The sequence below is a fragment of the Pan troglodytes genome, chromosome Y (genome assembly GCF_028858775.2).
Source record: "Pan troglodytes isolate AG18354 chromosome Y, NHGRI_mPanTro3-v2.0_pri, whole genome shotgun sequence".
NCBI classification, from domain to species: domain Eukaryota; kingdom Metazoa; phylum Chordata; class Mammalia; order Primates; family Hominidae; genus Pan; species Pan troglodytes.
Genome location: NC_072422.2, coordinates 28,175,058 through 28,193,233, shown reverse-complemented (window position 1 = coordinate 28,193,233; position 18,176 = coordinate 28,175,058). Strand labels below are relative to the sequence as shown.

At 35.8% G+C, this 18,176-nt stretch overlaps 1 protein-coding gene across 43 annotated transcripts in view; it reads left to right on the top strand.

Moving 5' to 3' along the window:
* UTY (ubiquitously transcribed tetratricopeptide repeat containing, Y-linked) overlaps positions 1–18,176 on the top strand; it is a 249,115-nt gene that overhangs the window by 77,583 nt on the left and 153,356 nt on the right. For 39 of the 43 annotated variants that reach the window (XM_063804975.1, XM_063804974.1, XM_063804973.1 and 36 more), the window contains 2 exon segments: positions 9,382–9,436; positions 12,489–12,523. In XM_063804975.1, the coding sequence (XP_063661045.1) occupies positions 9,382–9,436; positions 12,489–12,523 (90 nt within the window). 43 annotated transcript variants of the gene reach the window in all.

Genomic DNA, 18,176 nt, shown 5'->3' with positions numbered 1-18,176 from the left:
GCGAAATGATACACACAGTACCATTTTTTTTCCCCTCATCAGGATTGTAACTACATGCATTTGAAAGAAGAAATAACTTACTGATACTTTCTTTTTTTTAAATGGATGAACAGTATGTTTATTATATACATGTATATACACACACACACATACGTACACATATATATCAGATTTTCTTACCTTATTCAATCATTGATGAACACTTAGGTTGATCTCATATCTTGGCTATTGTGAATAATACTGCAATAAACTTGACACATGTCCTTTAGCTACTGATTTCATTTACTTAGGATAAATACCCAGTAGCTGAATTGCTGGATCATATTGTAGTTTATTTTGAGTTTTGAGGAGATTCTGCCACTTTTTTCCATATGACTGTACCAATTTACATTCCCACTGGTATTGTTAAGGGTTCCCTTTCTCTATAGCCAGATCAGCATGATACTTTGTCTTTTTGATAATAAATGTATGGGGTGATATCTCACTGTAATTTTCATTTGCTTTTCCCAGTGATTGATGTTGAACTTTTTTTCATATACCTGTTTGTTGCTTGTATGTCTTCTTTTGATAAATGTCTGTTTAATCTTTTTCCCTTTAAGAAAATTGATTTATTAGCTCACCAAGTCACACCTGACACTCAAGGGATCTGAGTTAATCTTTTTACGTGTCTGGAAACATAACTAAAAATTTGAGGAGCAGCAGTGATGTCTGTTAAAAAAGAAAGATTATTTTTAAATGGAACTCAGATTGCCAGTTTTCATCCTAAACACCTCAATAGTTTTCTATCATTATTATGATTATGTTCAGAATAGAAAAAGACAATACAATTTCATATTATCTCCTTCATGTTTTTTTGGGCCCTTAACAGGTGCTTGTTATTCTGCAATGCATTTTTTTAGAACTCTTTCATGGTAACTTTTACTTATCCATGCAGGTCCTACCTTAATAACATTTTCTCAAGGAGGCATCCATTTGTAGGTGGTTAGATCTGTGCTGGACATCTTGTACTTTCATGTGAAATTCTTGCCATTACTGAATTGATTGGATGAGCATAATTATTTACTTTAATATTTCTCTCTGGCTGGAGCTTTTTGGTGGAGGGATTATGTTTGTTTATTGTTATATGCATAATACGTGGCCTTAGTAGGCATGTAGTTACCTGTCAAATGAAAAGGATATTTGAGGGCTTTATTTGCTCATTATTGACCAAGCTCAAAGTCTACATTGATGAATAACATTTTTTGATCATAAGTAAGAATGAGAGATTTTGAAATATATTTCATTTAAGGAAATTATACTTTAAGAGACTGGCTCTCACTGTTTTCCAGGATTGAGTGCAGTGGCTATTCACAGGCATAATCATAGTACAACGCGTGGAATTCCTGGCCCAAAGTGATCCTTCCATCTCAGACTCCCAAGTAGTTGGGACTACAGGTGTGTACCATTGTGCCTGGCTTTCTACAAGGAATTTATTAAAGATTAGTAAAGCATATAGGTATGCAGTAGTCCCCCCTTACCCACATTGTTGTTTTCTGAGGTCAATTACCTGCAACCTTGGCCAGAGATATTAAATGGAAAATAAAGAGAAATAAACAGAAACAAGCAATTCATAAGTTTTAAATTGTCACTGGGCATAGTGGCTCATGCCTGTAATCCTAGCACTTTGGGAGGCTGAGGCAGGCAGATCACGAGGTCAAGAGATTGAGACCATTCTTGCCAACAGAGTGAAACACCATCTCTACTGAAAATACAAAAATTAGCTGGGCATGGTGGCATGTGCCTGTAGTCCCAGCTACTCAGGAGGCTGAGGCAGGAGAATCCCTTGAACCTGAGATTCGGCAGTTCCAGTGAGCTGAGATCCCACCACTGCACTCCAGTCTGGCGACAGAAGGAGATTCTGTTTAAAAAAAAAAAAAAAAAAAAAAAAAAAGTTTTAAATTGTGCACCCTTCTGAATAGCATGATGAAATCATCTTTTTGTCCATCATATCCAGGCTGTATATATTAGCTTGCCCATTAGTCACTTAGTAGCTGTCTCGGTTACCAGAATGAAAAAACATTGTATCTGTAGGGTTCAGTACTATCCAAGATTACTGGCATCCATTAGAGGTCTTGGAATGTATTCCTCAAGTTTGAGGACATGGGCTACTGTATTTTGAATTGTCTGAAATAACTACTTGATAACTTCATTTTTAGTGCCCATGTTTTGTATTTAGATGCATTGTAGCTGGGCTTGAGAAATGCTTCTTTAATTAGCATAGGTTACATTCAGCAGATGCATGTATGATACATTGCTTTCCTAGAATGTGAAGGAAAAAATGCTGTAATAGTACACAGATATTTTTATTTGGTTTTAATAGAGAATGGTTATATTAAAATTGATTTTAAAATTAGTATCATATTTTATTGAGTTATTTCTAATATTTCTTTATACCCAGTACAAAAACATTTTGATCAAACTGCTATCGAGGCAACAGAAATTATTGCCTGGGGAAATCCAGAAAAGGCTTCGTAATGCAGGTTTGAATCCTAGCCTGAGATTCTTTTTAGAGGATGAGATGATGTTTGCTGAGGCAGACAATAAACCAATGAGGGAGTAGAGGAAGTATTACAGGTGGTTTAGATTACCTTGGCTGACAGGGTATGGGACCCTTCCACTTGTAAGAAATGGGAAATATCTTAATTTGACTGGAGTTTTGCTTCATAAGAGCAAAATTTGGATGAGACTTAACTGTGAGCATCTTGGTAGAGATACAGAATTTCTTTTGGGATAATTGCTACAGCTAGAGATACAGAACTATATTTTGCAGCAATAGAGTATTCATGTCTTCACAAACATGGTTTAATTGATAATTTGTTTCTGGAAAGATCATTCTTAAGCTTAGTCATTAATTTGAGGATTGGGTGACTCTAGTTTGAGGATTGGATACTGAAAATGAAGACGAGAGGTTATATCATTTTGTCTCATTTCCTTTACTGTCTTAATGTTTACTTTTTTGGTTTGTGGTATTTAATTTAGCTTTCTGTAGTGTGAGGTGTTGTGCATGACTTTTATTTTTTATAAATATGTAATCAGTTTTAAAAGTCTTTTCTCATGCATGTTTTGAAATATGTATTTTCAAAATGTTTGCTGTTTAAAAATGTTTGGCATTTTATGCTGTTTGGGGGTGTGGAATAGTAGAGCAGTAATTTTACCGTAGCATTCAAATTTTTTACTGCTCCTGACAGATCTTGAATGCTGACAAATTAAATGTAAGCTGAGTAATTTGAATTATATACCTCTCTTTTTTCTTTAGGTTTTACTAAAATAGTACTGAAGTGCTGTAATCTTGCAAGTTATTTTCTTTTTCCTTTTTTTTTTTTTGAGACGGAGTCTTGGTTTTGTCACCCTGGCTGGAGTGCAGTGGTGTTAGCTCACTGCAACCTTTGCCTCCTGGGTTCAAACAATTCTCTTGTCTCAGCCTCCCGAGTAGCTGGGACTACAGGCGCCTGCCACTATGCCTGGCTAATTTTTGCATTTTTAGTAGAGATGGGGCTTCACCATATTGGTCAGGCTGGTCCTGAACTCCTGACCTCAGGTGATCCACCCACCTTGGCCTCCCAAAGTGCTGGGATTACAAGAGTGAGCCACTGCACCTGGACAAGTTATTTTCTTTTCAGGCCAGTTTCTATACTGTATTGACTTGTTTAGGAAAGGCCTGTGTTCTCATATATTTAATAATACGGTTTCAAGACAGATTTTACTTAAAAATATAGTATAGTCTGAAGTGTGGCTATTATGCTTCCCTTTTTGTGTTGAGGAGAGTAAGTATGCTGTACTTCCAATACTTCATATACTTAAAAAATAGTCTGTATTGTCTTGCTCTGTTAGCATACTTTGGTTTGCAAACCAAATATCTTAGTTCATTTCTGCCCCTGCAATAGAGTACTAGAGACTGGGTAATTTATAAAGAGATTTATTTGACATGAAGTTCTAGAGGCCAGGAAGTCCTAGGTCTTGGGACCATGTCTGAAGAGAGCCTTCTTGCTGTGTCAGAACATGGTGGAAGGCATCACATTACAAGCAAGATAGAAAGATACCAGATGAAACTCACCCTTTTTCTAAGGAACCCACTCTTCTGATGACAGCATTAATCTGTTCATGAGAGAGAGCCCTTATGATCTAATCACCTCTTAAAGATCTCTACTCTTAATGTCACAGTGCCAGTTAAATTTCAACATGAATTTTGAACGGAATATTCAAACTATAGCACTAAGGGAAAATAAAAGCAATGTTCACAGTGTTCAAATGTTGGGTTTTTCCTCAGGAAATAAGCTTTTTATTCCCCAGTTTTCTTTTATTATTTTTTATTTCAAAAGTATGTATGTATCATTATAAAAGGTAATACAAACAAAGATCCTATACCCATCAGTTTTTCTCAAAGGTTAACATCTAGGAAATTGACATTGATACAGTCCAGTTTTTTTTTTTTTTAGCCTTTTATTTCCAGTGTCTGCAATTGTTTTGATCTTATATGAAAAGAAAAACTTTAGCCTTCATTTATTTTTAGGTTCGTTAGTTGGGTCCCCGCATATTAGACTGACAGAAAAACTAACAAGAGAAAAATAAACAAATTTATTAATGTGTGCATTACACATTATACACTGGAGAACTTTGCGATGAATGTCAACCTAAGTAATCAAAAAGATCAGTATAATGTTTAAGAAGAGTTTATTCAACTGCAAAGCTAAGGTCCCTGCAAACACAGATTCCATAGAAAGGAAGTTAGTTTTCCAAAGTGTAGAAGTTTGGGGTCACTTATACAGACAAAGCTTTCTATATAAGGCTTATTGCAGAGTTAACAAAAATCTGATTTGTTGAGGTAGTCTTTTTGTTTCAGGAAAGGTATACTCAACATTTCACACTTCCGGGAGGGAGGTGAGGGGGTCAGCCCCCGGCCCGGCCGGCCGCCCCGTCCGGGAGGGAGGTGGGGGGGGTCAGCCCCCTGCCCAGCCAGCCGCCCTGTCTGGGAGGGAGGTGGGGGGGTCAGCCCCCCGCCTGGCCAGCCGCCCCGTCCGGTAGGGAGGTGGGGGGGTCAGCCCCCCGCCTGGCCAGCCGCCCCGTCCGGGAGGGAGGTGGGGGGATCAGCCCCCCGCCCGGCCAGCTGCCCTGTCCGGGAGGTGAGGGGCGCCTCTGCCCGGCTGCCCCTACCGGGAAGTGGGGAGCCCCTCTGCCCGGCCAGCCGCCCCGTCTGGGAGGGAGGAGGGGGGTCAGCCCCCTGCCGGGCCAGCCGCCCCGTCGGGGAAGTGGGGGGCGCCTCTGCCCGGCCGCCGCTACTGGGAGGTGAGGAGCCCCTCTGCCTGGCCAGCCGCCCCGTCCGGGAGGGAGGTGGGGGGGGCGGTCAGCCCCCCGCCCGGCCAGCCGCCCCGTCCGGGAGGTGGGGGGCGCTTCTGCCCGGCCGCCCCTACTGGGAAGTGAGGAGCTCCTCTGCCCGGCCACCACCCCATCTGGGAGGTGTACTCAACAGCTCATTGAGAACGGGCCATGAAGACAATGGCGGTTTTGTGGAATAGAAAGGGGGGAAAGGTGGGGAAAAGATTGAGAAATCGGATGGTTGCCGTGTCTGTGTAGAAAGAGGTAGACATGGGAGACTTTTCATTTTGTTCTGTACTAAGAAAAATTCTTCTGCCTTGGGATCCTGTTGATCTGTGACCTTACCCCCAACCCTGTGCTCTCTGAAACATGTGCTGTATCCACTCAGGGTTGAATGGATTAAGGGCGGTGCAAGATGTGCTTTGTTAAACAGATGCTTGAAGGCAGCATGTTCGCTAAGAGTCATCACCACTCCCTAATCTCAAGTACCCAGGGACACAAACACTGCGGAAGGCCGCAGGGTCCTCTGCCTAGGAAAACCAGAGAACTTTGTTCACTTGTTTATCTGCTGACCTTCCCTCCACTATTGTCCTGTGACCCTGCCAAATCCCCCTCTGCGAGAAACACCCAAGAATGATCAATTAAAAAAAAAAAAAAAACATTTCACACTAAAGATGTAACTGTCATGGGGTCTTGGGCACCATCCAGTCTGAATTAGGCCAATAAAAGGACAATTAATCCCAAAGATCAGTGATTGGAATGGGGAATGTCTGGTGTCTCCTAGTTATTTACTGAACAAGATCAATGAGCAGGAGCTATTATCTAAGAAACTGTAAGAAACAGAATTGCACACATTCTGTGTGATTCAGTTTCTAGGGTTTAACTTCCCCCTTGGCATGATAAATTTAGAGGGTCCTGAAGTTTTATTTTCTTTCTGTGAGTAACTCAGGAGTGTACAATATGGGCTGCCGTGAGATGTAACCAAAGGAACAGTAAATTTATAGAGAAATGACAAGACAAAGGGAAGGACTTGAAGTTTCCATGGGAAGCAAATTTGTGGAAAGGTAAATATTTGGCAGAAGTTATATAGATTACTTCTGTGCTGCCTTTAGGCTTGTAAGAATATAGAGTTGTCTTCAGAAATTAAGAATCACCCTGTCCTTTCAAGTAGAAAGGAGGATAGGGAGTTCTGTTGTACCTGTTTCTTATTTGCCTGTAGCTCAAAATAATCTTTATGTCAGAATCGCCTATTTTGGGGTGACATATTCTAAACCCCTTCATGCGTTATTGTCTCTCATTAGTGATTGATGAAGTATTTATAATTAAAAGCCTATTTGTATTATGAGTAATTTACCAATTTCAGAATGTGTTTCAAGCAGTAAGTTTTAAAAAACGTAAATAGTAACTTCATAAGTTAAATGAAGCCTCAATATTTTTAGGTTTTGTCTTCATTTGGTTGCTATCGTGGGAAGATATACATAACGTAGCCATTTTAGTATACATTTCAGTGGCATTAATTACAATGCAGTTTAACCATTACCACTCTTTGTTTTCAGAACTTTACATTATCCCATACAAAAATTTTTTACCCATAAATCAATACTTTGCCATTCTCTTTTCCTGCAAGTACCCGGGAGTTCCTTTATTCTACTTTCTGGCTCTCAGTAGAACTCTGCATATCTTATATAAATGGACTTGTACAATATTTGTCGTTCTTTATCTGCCTTATTTCACTTGGCATATTTCAGGTATTCATCAATGTTGTGACGTGTTTCAGAATTCCTTTTTATTTTCTGTATTTTTTTGAGACAGGGTCTCACTCTGTCACCAAAGCTGGAGAACAGTGGTGTGATCTGAGCTCACTGCAGCCTCAAACTCCCTGGCAGAAGCTTCCCATTCCTTTGGGATGAATATAGCTGAATAATAGTCTATTCTGTAGTTAAACCACATTTTCTTAATCCTTTAATCTGTGGTGAACATTTGTGTTATTCCATTTTGGCTCCTGTAGTAATGCTACCTTGAACATTGGTTTACACAGAGATTGAGTCCCTGTTTTCAGTGCTCGAGGTCCAATTTCTTCACCACTTTGCCAATAAATGAAAAAAAGAAAAAGAAAAAAATCTTTTTCATTTGTATTTGTTTGCTTCATAGTAGCTATCCCAATGGGAGTGAATTGATATCACATTGTGGTTTTGAGTTGTATTTCTCTTAATAGCTAATAATTTTGAGCATCTTTTCATGTATTTATTGGCCATTCATATTATTTGAGATGACTGTTCAAGTCCTTTGCCTATTTTAAATTTTGGGGTCTTTTTGTAACATATTTTGTATTCTATATTTTAAGTCCTTATTACGTTTATAATTTCCAAGTTTTTTTTCTTTGCAGTATCTTGATTGTGGTTCATTCATGTACAAAAGTTTTTAATTTTGGTGAAGCTAAGTAAATCTGTTTTTTTGTTACCTGTGTCGTCTGGCGTCATGTCCAAGAAATCACTGCCAAATTCAATGTCTTAAAGGTTTTTCCTGCTTATTGTTCTAAGACTTTAATAGTTTTAGCTCTTAAGTTTACGTCTCTGATCCATTTTAAGCTAACTTTTGCATATGATATAACAGGCCCAACTTTCATACAGATACTTAGTTTTTCAAACACCATTTGCTGAAAAGCCTAACTTAAATATTATAACGCAGATGTCTACTAGCTGTGTCTACTAGCTAAAGTGTTCACTCTCATGATGCTATTTGTGATCATTCTTTGATTGTAGTATCATGTAGCAAACATTAATTTTGTTCTTTGTTAATTGGCAGTTCTCAACCTGACTAGGCATATTTAGGTTCTCAGTGATTCCCACATTGATTTTTCCCCTGAAACTTAGTTTTTAAAGGTTGTTGAATATAATTTATTTTTACAAAGAACTTATGTTCTATGTATAGTGTCATTTTAAACATTAAATATTAGTATTTTTAGTACAGTTTTAATACTTTCATTGTAGATGGTGATCTTTTTGTAGTTTACTTTTAAAGTAACTTGTTCTTTGTTGGTATCATGGTTGATTATTTTTGAAAGTTAGTGGAGGCTCTGAAAATGGAATATTTATGGGAATAGTTTGTAGAATGTTTGAAAGAGATGTATGCATTTTTTATTTAAAAGAGTTTTAGGGCCTATTATCTTAAGTAGTTCATAGATGATAAACATCAAATGTTACTGTATGATTTTAACAGTTATTCTATCTGTAGACAGAGAATTAGAAGTTGGTTTGCATTCTGCATAGGCTTATATGATATATTTAGAGTAGAAATATAAGTGTTTTAATATTTCATGAATGATTATATATTTTATACACACAATTTACATACATTTAAAATGTTTAGCACCCTGTTTTAAATATGTTTAAAAGCACCCTGCTTTCAGTGCTTGAGGTCCAATTTCTTCTTTTGTCAATAAATGAAAAAAAAATTTATCAGTAAAGAACAACTACATTTCACATGTGAATTTGAAAAAGGTTACTTGATGTGTATAAGTAGGTTGTACATACAGGTTTTAAATGTTCTGAAGTACAGTGACATTGAAGAACCATTAAAACCAGGTATGTTTTATTCTTTATGTTAATTCTCATATTATCTAAGTTACTTTCTAAAGTTCAAGTCTCAAGATAAGCTATAATGTTCTGAAAATATAATTGTATTTTCCAGATTTTAAAATAATGAAGTGCATGTCTAATTTTATACCTTAATATTTTGTTTACTGGAAGACTCAAATATCTGAAGTTTTTTAATAAAACAAAAATATAAATATAGTAAATTCTTCCATACAGCCTCCATTCTTAACTATCTCAGGGAAATAACTTGATATTAACACTTACATTTTCAAAATAAATTTGGAATTATAGTAATTTTATTTGGTCAAGTGTAGTGCATTGGTGTATAGCATAGCTTTGTTATTTTTTGATAGACATTGAAAGGCTAAAATAGAAAGTGTACTTTTATGCACTCTTAATTTAGTGCATTAATATTTTTACTTTTCTCTTGCAGCATTTTCAGTTAGCCTTGATTGACTGTAATCCATGTACTTTGTCCAGTGCTGAAAGTAAGTATTTTTAAATACAATACTTTTGAGTAAAGAATATTGATGATACCTTTTTTTCTACTGATACCTTTGTTTCTGTTCATTCTTGAGAAGAGAAGTGAGAAGGCATGTGCCTGATTCAGAGAGTTTAAATCACTGGAGTTGAGTTGATTTGGGTACCATTTTTCTTGCTGAAAGATAGTCAGTATTATTATTTGATAACTGTAGAAATGACTGGTATGTCACAGAGCACTAACAAATAGTGATTACCTACTTTAGTAGTTTTTCTCCCTTTGTGGTGTCTATGTTTTCATATTAATGAATTACTTCACTTTTTAATATTTTAGGATTTGCACATACCGTAAGCTTGACTATTTTTTGAAACTTTTGTGTGTACTTGGTGATGTTGCAAAAATCAAAAGTTTTCAAAGCCAATTTTAAACAAAACCTGAATAAGTTAAAAATGTGTAGTTTAAAAAATAAATACTGTTTTTTGAACTCTTTAAGATGAATGACTACAGTTAATATTTTGGGAAAAAAACATGTTTAAAAAGAATATGAAACTTTAAATTATGTGATTTTCCTTTGTAATAAAAATGTTAGAATATTAAAGACCTTTTATGTCAATTTTTTACCTAGTTGAGTCTATAATTGAATATTGCCATACTGAGTATACCTAGTTATATAATTACACTCCCTTTTAATGTATAGATAAGAATGAAACATGGGCTGGGAGCAGTGGCTCACACCTGTAATCCCAACACTTTGGGAGGCCGAGGTGGGTTGATCACCTAAGGTCAGTAGTTTGAGACCAGCCTGGCCAACATGGTGAAAACCCCATCTCTACTAAAAACACAAAAGTTAGTCAGGTGCAGTGGTGCACACTTGAAATCCCAGCTACTCAGGAGGCTGAGGCAGGAGAATTGCCTGAACCCGGGAGGTGGACATTGCAGTGAGGCGAGTTTGTGCCACTACATGCCAGGGTGACAAAGCAAGACACTGTCTTAAAAAAAAAACAAAAAAAAAACAAAAAAAAAAACAGAAGGATGAAAGGTAGAGATTTTTATCCTACAAAAGATGATGTTGTATTTTATGGGATGGTGAGGTCAGAGACCTGGGACTCCAGCCTAAATTTGCATTTTAAGTTCAGATAGTATTAGGATGCTAGTTAGCACTAATCTTTTCTATTATCTGTATTTGGTGGGTACAGATGTGGGGGATATGGGACATAGTTTTTGGTTTTCTCTTTGCTGTGTGTGTGTGTGTGTGTGTGTGTGTGTGTGTGTGTGTGTTTTAATTTTGTTTTATCTTTTGAGACAGGGTCTCACTTTGTTCACCAGGCTGAGTGCATTTGGTGCAACCATGGCTGACTGAAGCCTTTATCTCCCAGGCTCAAGTGATCCTCCTATTTTAGCCTCCCAAGTAGCTGGAACTTTAAGGCGCATGCAATGGCTGGCTAATATTTTTATTTTTATTTTTTGTATTTTTGTGGAGATGGGGTTTTGCCATGTTGCTCAGGCTGTTCTTGAACTCCTAGGCTCAGGGCCTCCCAAAGCACTAGGACTACAGTCACAAGCCACCGCACTGGTACTTTTTCCTTTTCTTAATCTGTCATCCAGTTTCTTTCCAGCAATTCAGAGATGTGAGATTTTGATTCACTAGATTTTATGTGGTAAGGAAAACTCTGTCTGAAAAGGGGAGGGAAGATGAAGAAAACCTCTCAACCTGTGGGTGTGTGTACATATATATGACTTTTTTCTTTTGTTGCTTTTGTTTTTTTGGGGGAGAGGTTATTATCTTGAAATCACACAAAAAGATTTTTCTTTTACTTTATGGCTCATTACTTAACTTTTTCTATTTGTCTATTTTTATAAAGCAATAACTTTGTTTCAGAAAGTTTGTTTGATTTTAGTTAATTACAAAATTTTGGAGTAATTTTTCTCTTATGGAAAGGAATTTATGGTTATCTAATGCATTATTCTCCAATGTTAGATATGGGGGAACTTACTGGAAAGCTGTGGAGCATATTAAAGGGGCTGCTTTCCAGACATTTACAGAGGTTCACTAAACCAAAATCTGAAAGAGTTTAGCTAGGAATTGGTAATTGTATCAACCATCCCAGGTATAATTTATGTTTAGGACATTGAGAGAAATGAGTTAGGAGAAGCAAGGAGGGAATATTCAGAAGGGAGGAGAGACAAAGGGATGTCAGAATTTCATGATTGCTATGGGACTTTTCTTTAAAAATATAAGTATTCTGTTTATAATTTTGAAAGTTTTAAAAGATATATCCTAAAACAAAACAAGAAAAGGTGTTTATCATGGATGAATAAAAACTATAAAATACAAATAGTTGGACTTGTAGTTATCCGTTGTGATTTTGTTGTGTGCTCTGGTGATGGGGAATTGGGCATCAAGAAGGGCTGCAAAAAGAAGCCAAATATTCTGCCTTATTTGAATCTTCAAATAAATTATTTTGAAGTCTTGCTCTTCAGGTAGTTTGACCATTTGTGTTTGTTCTTGACCACAGTGATCTATTTCTGAAGAATTAAAAGTGCACTAAGTTTCCTTATGTTGTTACTAGTATTTGATCTATAACTTAAAAAAAATTGTTAATAAAAGATTGACTATAAAGAAAAAGCATACACACTGAAAAACATTCCTTGATTACAGAGTAAATATTATGTTTTTAACGTAAAATTTTGAATACCATTTGTCAAGATATGTAAACTTAAATGCTTGTGTTTCCTTAATACTCTGATTAAGAACTTTTTATGACATATACTTACCTATTGCAGATTTTAATGATTATTAGAGTTATTAATAAATTTGTTACAATATTACTTAATCTTTTATATTGATTGTTTTTCTTGGCATGATCTTTGTTAGGTTTAATTGCATTTTGTTTGTTAATTTTGCATTCTGTTTAAAACAGAAGTTGCACCCGTAGTCAAATGTATGTTCCATAGTTTTAGCATTTGCGTATGTCTGACATTTTATATTATCCCTACTTTTTGTTACTTTATTACATTAGACTGTATTGTAACTGATCTTTTCCCATGATCCATTGCAGTTCAATTTCATATTGCCCATTTGTATGAAACCCAGGTAAGTGTTTTAACTTAAGAACAAGAATGAAACAGTCACCTATGCTTTAGATGAAATGAAATGTACTTGAAAATATCAGGCTTTAAATGAAATAAATATATTAGATGATTTGAGTTGTGGGTATTATACTCTTGCATGTATTTTGTATTCTACTCATTAAATGTGTTTGAAATTTTTAGTGAACAAATTGTTAAAGACAAATGAAGGCATTTGAGATTTGTATTTAATATATATATAGCAGTTTCTGTAACTACCTTAAACTGTGTATTTTATTTCCTAAATACAATACTTGCTATGTATGCAGTGCTTTGACTTAATATAATTTGCCTCTATACCTTTATTTAGAAGCTTTCATCTAACCCTGGATGTAATGTCTACTTTTCTTTTAAAATTTTCATGAATGATTGTAATAAGTCACTGTTATTGAAGTTTTCTGTTTTTCTTTAAGACTGAGGTATCTCTTAAACATCGTACCATTTCAAATTATAGTTACCATTAGTTCAAGGCTGTTTGTTTTTAAAGTTATTTCAGCTTTTTAAAAAAATATTTTGCTTTGTATAGCAAATTTTATCATAATATTTAAACTGTAACATACGGATTTACAGTTTGTGGTGGAGTTGGTATACTTAAAAAATTGGTAGCATTTTTTCATATTATGAGTAGCTGAACATTTTGAATTTAAATTGTGAAATAAAGAGAGATTTAATAACCATGTTGGGCATGGTGGCTCATGTCTTAATTGCAGCATTTTGAGAGGCTGATGCAGGAATACCTCTTTAGCCCAGGAATTTGAGACCAGCCTGGGCAACATAGTGAGACTGGTCTCTACAATTAATAGTTAGCCAAGTGTAGTGGCATGTGCCTATAGTTCCAGCTACTTTCAGAGCTGAGACTGAAGGTCTGCTTGAAGAGTCAGAGGCTGCAGTGTGGTGTGATACTGCACTCCAGCTTCTGCGGCAGAGTGAGACCCTGTCTTAAGGAGAAAAAAAACAAACAGAATTTCATGGTGGGGGAAGCTTATTACACACATATGTAATTTTTTAGGTCTACCCTTATGTTTCTAGTACAAGTAGAAAATAGTGATGTAGGAAGTAGATTTGATGCAGAATTTTATCCAAGACAGGAAAGGTGCTGGTATTTTCCATTTTTCATCTTACTATGAGATGTAGTAAGATATAGAACATTTAACTGGCTGGTTCTTTAACTCATCTGTGACAAGCTTCATGGGAAGTTTTTAAGAATTATCTGTTTGTTTCTCTACTTCACTTCTCCCTGTGCTCCACAAGATACACACGGTGGCCTTAGAGATTTATTGAATCAAAGTTGATATACCTTCAGGTTGGGATATTATAACCTAGGGATTGATTTTGTTTTACAAAATGCATTTAAATCCATTTATGCTGGAGGTTGCAATTTTTTGAATTTTTGCAGTCATACCTTGGCGATGACCTTAAGCAATAGGATATAAGTAACCCCCGCATGCTTAGCGTTCCAATAGTGGAACACTAGGCATAAATGGGTTAAGAATTGCCCATCTTTTTACATGAGTGTCATGAATAAAAATTCTTAACCTGCCATTCCAAGTTTTGGGTATGTCTTTTTTTCATGTATTATGTTGTTGCTCTTTTAAAAACATTTTCTTAGTCTTTTGATATAGGAAAAGTAATTTTATTATTTTATTTTTTAAGAGACCAGGTGTCCCTTGTTGCCCAAGCTGGAGTGCATTAAGGGGACAATTTTAGTTTACTGCAGCCTTGAACTCCTGGGCTCAAGCCATCCTCCTCTTCAGCCCCTGGAGTAACTAGGACTGCTAACATTCCAAGCCAGTTTATTTTAATTTTTATTACAGATAGGGTCTTGCTGTGTTTTTAAAGCTGATCTCAAAACACCAGGGACGAAGTGATCCTTGCGCTTCAGCCTCACAAAGTGCTGGGATTACAGGTGTGAGCCACTGTGCTTGGCCCCAGTTAGATAATTTTTTATGACCCCAATAAATGAGAAGAGCTGGTGAAAATTATACTTGACAGTAAAATATCTTGAAACTGTGTTTGATTCTAACATTAAACATGCCTGATGTGTTAGTCTATTCTCATGCTGCTAATAAAGACATCCACAAAACTGGGTAATTTATGAAGGAAAGAGGTTTAATTGACTCAGAATTCAGCATGGCTGGGGAGGCCTCAAGAAACTTACAGTCATGGTGGAAGGAGAAACAAACACATCCTTCTTTACATGGTGACAGGAAGGAGAAATGGTGAGCAGTGGGGAAAAAGTCCTGTATAAAACTACCAGATCTTGTGAGAACTCAGTATCATGAGAATAGCATGAGGGTAACTGCCCCCATTATTAAATTATTAATATCTCTCACTGGGTCCCTCCCATGGTACATGGGGATTATGGGAACTACAATTCAAGGTGAGATTTGGGTGCGGACACATATCACATGATACGCAGGAACTAATTTTAAATGCATTCTACCTATTAGTATTGTTTGTACAGTTGAAGATATTAAAATAATCTCAATTTGTATCAAGGGAAAGAAATGTATGAATTTTAAATGACAGTGTAATTTTTAAAGATACAATATAAAAAATTATTCAGTGAGTAATCACTGAAGTTACAGAATTTTTATATTTGAATCTTTAAAAATTAGACTATACCTGTTTGTGTAGTAGAGGTCAGTAAAATAGAGTGGGGACATGAAATCTAAACTGAGTAGAGTCTTCTCAGAAGTGGAAAAATGGGTAGTGTGCTTTCATATGGTAACTTCATGTTAGTGGACATATTCAGTGGAATTCTTTATCTCAGTGATACCTTACTTGTTAATATAGGAATGTCCTCCTCATTTAAAAAATTCTGTTACAAGCATTTATCTTCCATAAGTAGGCTGAAATATAAAATGTAGTATTGTGTGAGTACATATGTAGGTTCTTTTGGTTTTCCTAATTTTTAACCAGTGAATGAAAGACTGTCAACTAGGTTTTCTCATATACTTTTAGTATCTTCTGTCACCTGATAATTACATTTTCTTAAATTTGCTGAGCTTTTCTTTTTCTTAATCTTTCAGTAGCCAGTTAAATAGGCTTTGTAGCTTTTTGGATAAACATATGGTTTACCCTTACTGTGTTGTTATCATGATTACATTAATTGCTAAAATCAGTGTAAGTTCTTAACAAAATACCAGCAAAAATACTAACGAGATAAAAGTACTAAAAAATATTACCAATCCAAATTCAGTTACACATTGAAAGGCTAACATACTATGATCAAGAGGGAATTATCCATAGGATGTAATGATCATGCAAACATTGCAAACTAATCAGTGTGATATACTACATAAACATAAAAGACATGATTATATGATTATCTCAGTGGCTGGATTAAAAGCATTTGACAAAAACTCAATGTTTTCTCATGATAAAAATTCTCAATGAATTACATAAGGAATGTATCTCAATATAATTAAGGCCATATATCACAGATCTGTAGTTAACATCATACTCAATTGGGGATAATGGAAAGCTTTTTCACTAAAATCAGGAGGAAGACAAGCATGCTCACTTTTAGTACTCCTGTTCCACATAGTACTAGAAGTCCTAGCCAGAGCAGTTAGTTTTGATAAAGAGATAGAGAAATACTTATTGGGAAGAAAAAGGAAAAGAAGTCTTGGTTTGCAGAAGTCATGATCATATAGATGGAAAAAAAAACCTAATTAACACCTCCAGGAAAAATTATTAGAACCAAAAAGAAAAAAACAAATTTATTAAAGCTTCAGGATACAAAATTAACATACAGATATCATAGTATTTGTATGTGTTAATAATGAATCATCCCCAAAAGAAATGGAAAGATCTGTAGCCTGAAATATGTTAAACATCCGTGAAGGAAGCTGAAGATGACAGAAATAAATAGCAAGGACTCTCCATGTTCATGGATTAGAAGAATCAGTATTTATCATAATGTACATACTACACTAAGTGATGTCTCACAATTCCAATGGCATTTGCACAGAAATACAAAAAACTATTGTAAAATTTGTGTGGAATCAAAAGACACCCTGAAGAACTAAAGGAATCTTGGACAAGATAAACAAGGCTGGGCCATTACACTTCCTGATTTCAGAGTACGTTACAAAGCGACAGTAATGAAAATGGTAAGATAGTGACTGGTATGTAAAAAAAATACAGAGAACAATGGTACTTTATAGAAAGCCTGGAAGAAAACCCCCACATAAATAGGGTCAGCTGGTATTTGACAAAGGATCCAAGAAAATACAGTGGAAAAGGATAGTCTTTTTTTGGGAAAACTGGACATCCACATATATAAAAATGGAATTAGATTTTTATCTTACATCATACACAAAAAGCAACTCAAAATGAATCGAGGACTTATAAACATAAGACTTAAAACCACAATAGAAGAAAAGAGCAGGGAAAGCTGCATGACATTGATCTTAGCAGTGATTTTTCTGGATGTGTCACTAAAGACATAGGTAATAAAAGCAAAAATAGGTGGATTGCATCAAACTGAAAAGCTTGTATACAGCAAAGAAAGCAATCAACAAAGTTAAAAGCATCCTGAGAGTTTGGGAGATGGTACTTGCCAACCATAAATTCCAATAAGGGTTAATACCCCGAATATCTCCAAAACTCATCTTACTTAGTAACCAAAAAGTAACCTACAAGTAAAAGTGGGCAAAAGGACCTGGATAGACATTTTTCCAAAGAAAGTATAGTAATGGTCAACAGGTATATGACACACTGCTTAGTAGAACTTATCAGGGAATTTCAAATCAAATCCATCATGAAATATCACCTCATATCTTAGGATGGCTTTATTAGTCAGTTTTCATACTGCTGATAAAGACATACCCAAGACTGGGAAATTTAGAAAGAGGTTTAATTGACTCACAGTACTACATGGCTGGAAGGCCTCTGGAAACTTAGTTAGAATCATGGCAGAAGGTGAGGGAAAGCAAGGCACTTCTTCACAAGGCGGCAGGAGAATTGTCAAGCAGAGATGGAAGAGCCCGATAAAATCATTAGATCTTGTGAGAACTCACTATCACAAGAACAGCATGGAGGAAACCACCCCCATGCACCTGGTCTCCCTTGACACGTGGGTATTTGTGGAGATTACAATTGAAGATGAGATTTGGGTGGGGGCACAAAGCCTAACTACATCAGTGGATGTTAATCAAAAAGTTAAAAGTGATACTGAGGATGTGGAGAAAAGAGAACAAACCATACAATCCTGGTGGGGGATATAAATTGGTACAGCCATTATGGAAAACAGATGAAGGTTACTTAAAAAATTAAAAATAGAGCTACCATATAATCCAGCCATTCACTTCATATATATCCAAAGGAAACAACATCAGCATCTGTCTGCACTTGATATTAATTGTAGTATTATTTGCAGTAGCCAAGAAACAAACTACATGGCCATTGAAAGATGAATGGATGAAGAAAACAGGGGAGGGTGTATCTAAATATATACACAATGGAATGTTATTTGACCTTTACTATAATGCATGTTGTGAAATGTTTAAAGACACATGTATAACATAAGTATCTCCAAATGCTATTTGCATGCAACATGCAGTAACATCTATGTTAGTTTTCTTCTTGGATATTTTTTGTTCATTTTGATA